At 51.8% G+C, this 5,549-nt stretch overlaps 2 protein-coding genes across 5 annotated transcripts in view; one reads left to right on the top strand and one right to left on the bottom strand.

Annotated features, from left to right (window-relative positions):
• Nucleotides 1-544: 544 nt before the first annotated feature.
• On the bottom strand, nt 545-5,237 carry RNF167 (ring finger protein 167). Of its 4 annotated transcripts, none has more exons than XM_006151864.3 (10): nt 5,018-5,237; nt 4,457-4,936; nt 4,290-4,370; nt 3,105-3,230; nt 2,907-2,994; nt 2,623-2,713; nt 2,297-2,402; nt 2,064-2,157; nt 1,122-1,202; nt 545-1,050 (listed from the first exon to the last, which is right to left on the bottom strand). In XM_006151864.3, the coding sequence occupies exons 2-10, from the start codon at nt 4,538-4,540 to the stop codon at nt 737-739; spliced, it is 1,065 nt and encodes a 354-aa protein (XP_006151926.1). In that variant the 5' UTR covers nt 4,541-4,936; nt 5,018-5,237; the 3' UTR covers nt 545-736. The 4 variants fall into 4 exon arrangements, with proteins under 4 accessions (XP_006151926.1, XP_027628987.1, XP_014444572.1 ...); XM_027773186.1 differs by having other exon boundaries at nt 2,064-2,153; XM_014589086.2 differs by having other exon boundaries at nt 5,071-5,237.
• Nucleotides 5,238-5,391: 154 nt separating this feature from the next.
• The window catches only part of SLC25A11 (solute carrier family 25 member 11), a 4,155-nt gene continuing 3,997 nt past the window's right edge, over nt 5,392-5,549 (top strand). The window contains exon 1 of the mRNA XM_006151863.3: nt 5,392-5,513. Within this exon, the coding sequence (XP_006151925.1) occupies nt 5,513 (1 nt within the window). The 5' untranslated portion in view covers nt 5,392-5,512. The remainder of the gene's footprint in view (nt 5,514-5,549) is intronic.

The raw sequence follows: 5,549 nt of genomic DNA, 5'->3' as shown, positions 1-5,549 counted from the left end.
TAGCCCCTGTGTTTGGTTGGAAAACTTTTTTTTTTTTTGGGTTTTTTTTTTTTTTTTTTCTGAATAAAAAAAGATTCTACTAACAAGGTGCTGTGTGGTTTGCCGCTTGGGTGTCATACGGGAGATAGGCACTGTGTCTTGCCTCCTTTATTCCTGGCCTGGGATTGGGAGGAGGACTGAGGCACTAAAAGTTGCAGAACTTGAGCTGCTTACCTCAGTGTCCGGGACTAAGCCTTGGCCTCAGGCCTACCTGGCCAGTTGGCGTTTCCTAGCCTTGGTCCTTAAGCGTGCAACTCAAATTGGTGGATAAGGGAATAGAGTCATCCAGACCAGAGAATACACCGTCCAGGCCTGTGGGCAAGGCAGGGCCAGTTGAGTCATCCCCCATGTGTGGGTGGGGCTCCCCCTCTGAGTCACAGCAGATGCATGCTGGAGCTGTCCCCATGACTACAGGTTAGTATCCCAGTGTTCCCCTGCCCCTTTAAGGCGAAAGGGGGATTCTCCAAAAGATAAGTTTACCTGTATGGAATTGAGCTCACCCTTCTTAATCCACAAAAACAATTTTATTAACCCAAGAAGTAATGACCCAGTCCTTTTCCTCTAATCCACCCCACCCATTTCCATCCAAAGGGTGAGGCTTAGATAAGGGAGAAATTTGGGGCAGAAATGTCCCTCATCCTTAAGCTCAGAAAGAGGGAGGAGAGGGCCTGTGCAGGTAAGTCACTGAAGGGGACTATCAGACCAGAAGGGCAGGTGAGGAAGAGGAGGAGGAAGGAGAAGAGGGTGGAGGATCTGTTGAGGGCCCAGGAAAAACAAGGGGGGCTGGGGCTAGGGAACCAAAGGACGTGGGAAGAGAGGGGCTAGAGCCCAAGAGAGGGGTCCGTTCTGAGGCAGGGTGGTCCCGTGGTTCTCCTTCATCACCCTCCTCTTGGCCCTGCATCTCTTCCTCCTGTTCCTCGTCGCCAGGACTCCGATGAACAGGCTGCTTGCAGATGGGGCAGGTCTTCCGGGTCTGAGTGAGCCAGGGGTCCACACAGCGGCAGTGATAGGCTGGGGAGAAAAGTGAGGTGAGATGCCTGGTTCCTTTTGGAGTGGGCACAGGCAGGCAGTGGAGTCCTCACCATGAGTGCAGGGGAGTACCCGCAGCTTGTCTCCATCTTCATATTCATCCAGGCAAATGGCACAGACATCATACTGGTCTCCTATGAGAGATAGTAATCTCTTCACTGAGTCACCCTGAACCAAGGCACCTGGCAATGTTCACTTTCCTGGGCTCCATAGAGCCAGCGGAAGAGAGGACTGGGTAAGGCAGGAAAGGCCCAGGGCAGAACACTGAGCTGCTAGAGGGGGACAGGCACAAAAACAGAGGTAACAAGGGAAGTGGGTTTTGGGGGAGGAGGTATGAGGGTGTAGATAGAGTGGGAGGAGCGGAAATGGGGGGGCAGGGCTTCTGCTATATCCTTATATGGATAGAGGCTCCAGAGCCTAAAGACAGCCCCTCCTTACTTGTTTCTTCTGTTTGAAACTGTCCCCACTCCTTCCATTTTTCCGTTCTCTACCTCCCTTTCTAACATGTCTGTCTCTCCGCTATTATCCCCAACAACTTCACTTGATCATCTTTGTTTTCCATCTCCCACTTTTCTTGCTTATGCACATATTTGTGGGTAAAAAGAAAAGGAGCCAGCCAGGTGTGGTGATTAAGGTTCCATGTGGCCAACTACTTAATTCAAGTCCCAGATCCAACAGCTTGAAAAAAACACCAGGCACAGGTACATGCCCGAAATCCCAAGAGAAGAATGGAGAAGTTAATATATATATTTTTTTCATTTGTTTTAATTTGACCGGAGAGAGAGAGAGAGATGGGGCGGGGGGGTGAGAAAGCAAGCCACCAGGTCCGGGACTTGAACTGTGGTCACCACCCATGTGAGACGGTCCAGTATCTCAACCACCATGCCACCTGCTGGTCCCATCCGACACTTCCTCTTTACGCCTTATCTCTTGACAAATACCATCAGAACCAGGTAAGCTATGGCAAAATTCCTCCTCTCCCTTTTCCCCCTCACCCTTCTGATAGTCATGTGTAGGAATCTGTTTGAGTTGCTCTTTGGTAAGTCGATTCCTCTGGAGTCGTTTTCGGTGCTGGATACAACGAACTATCTGGGGGAAGGAGAAGTGCATGGACCACATTAGGAAACAAAACTGGACAATCTGGTACAAACCATCCCCACCGCCCAACTCCAGATCCAGCTGGTTTATAGCCCCCAGCACTTCCCATCATGTCCCCTGAGCTACTCACCATTACTGCTCCCATGGCCAAAACCAGCAGTCCCACAATCCCTGTGAAGGGGATGAGGTAATAGCCCAAGGGGAAGCTATTGTCTGGAACCAGAAGCACCTGAGCCCTGGGGAGGGGGTGGGAAGACCAGTTTCAGACAGGTAGGAAAAAGCAAGGAGACGGAAAGGAACAAAATAACCGGCTCTGGACACTCCATGGGTCGGGGAATAGGAAGTCATGAGTACGGACGACCTGAGGCTGAACAGTTGGTTGGAGGCGTGAGGCTTGGGCCCTAGGTTGGCATGGAACTGCTAAAGGAAGAGCTAGGAAGGAGGCACAGGTCCTACCCTTTCTCATAGACGAAGAGGGCACGCAGGTACTCAGAGCTCCTCTCCCCAATGAACACAGATGGGATCCAAATCTGCTGCTGGATTTCCTCTGCAGGGAGCAGGGTGTTAAACAAGGGACTTGGCCTTCCACTCAAAAGCTTTGAGGACCCTGGCATTTGGCACTTCTGCCCCATCCCACACAAAGGATTGGCTTCTTTTTTCCCTAAGCCTTTATTTGGCCCCCCGACTATCTCAGTCTGAGCTCTACGGAAAACCCAGCTGTCCTGATCCCCCATCCTTACCACTGTTCCACACCATGTTCAGAAGTTCATTGGAATTCACATTGTGTACCACAGCTGCACCATACCCAGCCTTCTGAGCGTTTAAGACCTAGGGAGACAAAGACTGCAGGGATAAGGAGCCATCATAGATCTTGTTCTCTCCCTTCCTGGTGCCTTTTTTTACCCTCAGCTTCCCAGCTCCCACTCCATATTGGCAACCTTGAGGTCAAAGTTGCAGTCGAATCTTCGAAGCAGTGCAATAAAGACTGACCCATTGACCGGGGCTGGGGGTGGTGGGGCAATGGGGCTGCAGGCGTTGTCTGGGTGAGCCTCCACAAGGAACCCCTAGGAAGAGAAGCAAACAGCAGCTAGATTTCTTCCTCCTAAATCCTGCTCCCCACAGGCCCACTGAACACACTGGCCCCACTTGCTGCATGTTCTCTATCCTCACTTCTTTCTCGTCCCTGGGGTTTGAGAATCCCACCTAACCGAGAAGTCTACATCTTCTCTTACCCTCTTGAAGATGTAATTACATCAAAGCATATTCCTTTATCACATCCACCCATCACCCTTCTCCTCCCAGATGGGCTAACCTGTACCCCTTATTCCAAGCTAATTCAATCCTTCTGTCTTCCAGTTCCCCTCTGATTATAATCCAAATCTCCAACCCACCCAGGTCACTTTTCCTCAAGTTGTTTTACATTGTCCTCCAGCACATACTCCTGTTAAGTGTGTACACTCCTCTCCCTTCAGCTTCCCAATCATCCACCTCACAAACAACTCTACTAGTATCTAGGGCCCAAATGAGCAGCCTTGGTCATGAGACACTACAAAATCGCTTACTGAATTTGATCCTTACAATAACCCAATAACTTCTTTTTAAAAATTATTTAATTTTATTTGTTATTATTATTATTATTTTAATTTGGCCAAAGAGACAGAGGGAGAGAGAGAGGGAAAGTGAGAAAGCAAGCCACCAGGTCCAGGACTCAAACCATGGTCAGCCACGTGGGAGTCTAGTGCCTTAACCACCACATCACCTGCCAGGACCCCCCTCCCCATGATAACTTCTATTTTCCCTTCTTATAGTACAACGAACCAAGGTTCAGAGGCATAATTATGGTTATATAAACAATAACTGGCTCCAAAGACCCTACTGATAAGCACCACTTCATTCTGCCTTTTTATCTTGGTCCACTTTCAGCCTCTCTCATAAGCCTGGCGTTCCAAGGGCGGACACTTTTTTATTTTTTCCCTCCAAATTCTGGATTCCACATTAGACATGCTCGTGCTCTTAGTTTCTAACCTGATTAGTTTCCTACTGTCAACTTTACCCAGGACAAGACTCCTCCACCTCTGCCCAGGATAAAGGATTTGCGAAAACGAAAAGGGGAGAAAAATCACCTGGAGTCCCTCCTGGCTCAGGGTGGCCCCAAATAGAGCTGGGAGGTCTGCAAAGTCCATGGTGGTATTGTGGTCTGAGGTCTGTGGACAAAAAGAGTCCATGTTCCCCTTCTGCTGCAGCCCCTTCCTTCAGCGCCCTTCCTCCCCACCCCGCCACTCAGACTCACCGCTCGAATGAGCCCTTGGATGGGGGCCGCTCCCCACAGTACAGTGGCCACAACCACAGGAAGCGGGAAGGCCGCAGGGTGCATGGCAGCGAGAAGGGGAGAGGCAGAGGAGGCTGCGTCCCGATAGCAGGAGTAGAGCCACAGTTGCGCGCCCTCCTCACTTCTTCAGGATCCCAGGGGTCCGACCACCCCCAGGTCCCACTTCCCAGCTACATCGGGGCTCCGGGGAAAGAACCTAGCCAACCCCTTTAGTGGAGCTAGGAGGGAGGCACTAAATGTACCCTTTTCTAATACAGGTATAAAACGGGAAAAAGGACGGAGGGAAACACAGGTGACAGAAAAACTTCTGGAAGGGAGGGGGAGCTCAAGGAGGTGGGACTTCCGGCCAGGTGGGCCGTCTTCTTAGACCCTGGAAAAGGGTTTCCGGTAAAGAAAGTTAGGCCACTTCCAGAATTGGAGGCTCACGATGGGCTTCCGGTCCTAAAAGGCCGATTAAAAGGAAGGTTAGAGAGAGGCACTGCCTGTGTGGATGGGAGGAGTACCGATACATCAGAAGCTGACCTAGTCGTCTCCGCTTTAGTGCCCCGGATCCTGTAGTTGTTCTGTTTACAAACCTCTCCTCTTCCCTGTGTCCACCGTCGCCATCGCTGTAGCTCCAAATCTCGCGAGAGCGCTTCAAAACCTCCTTCCCTCGTACCTGGAATCTTGGTACATCTATCGCGAGATTCCGCTTCTGGAATGGTCTGGCTCACTCGATCTCGCGAGATCAATAAACTCTTTTTCCCGCGATTCCAATTCGGTGAAAACTGCGCTTGTACTCAGGCGCCCTAGGTTAGCCACACCCCTTCTCGCACGCACCCTTCAAGCCGGTCTTCAGCTCCGCCCGACTCCCGGCTGCCTTTGCGCTGCGCGCCTGCGCCGGCGCCAGCTGGCGCTGGACCTGAGAGTTGAGGGGTGTGCGCGCGCGCCCTCGCCCTGTTGCGCGCTCGGTGTCACCTTGGGCGCGAGCGGGGCCGCGCGCGCACGGGAGCCGGAGCCGAGGGCCATTGAGTGGCGATGGCGGCGAAGGCGAGTCCAGGGGACGGGGGGACAG

Source organism: Tupaia chinensis, unplaced genomic scaffold (genome assembly GCF_000334495.1).
Source record: "Tupaia chinensis unplaced genomic scaffold, TupChi_1.0 Scaffold000330_1, whole genome shotgun sequence".
NCBI classification, from domain to species: Eukaryota; Metazoa; Chordata; class Mammalia; order Scandentia; family Tupaiidae; genus Tupaia; species Tupaia belangeri.
This window is presented reverse-complemented; position numbering and strand designations above follow the sequence as displayed.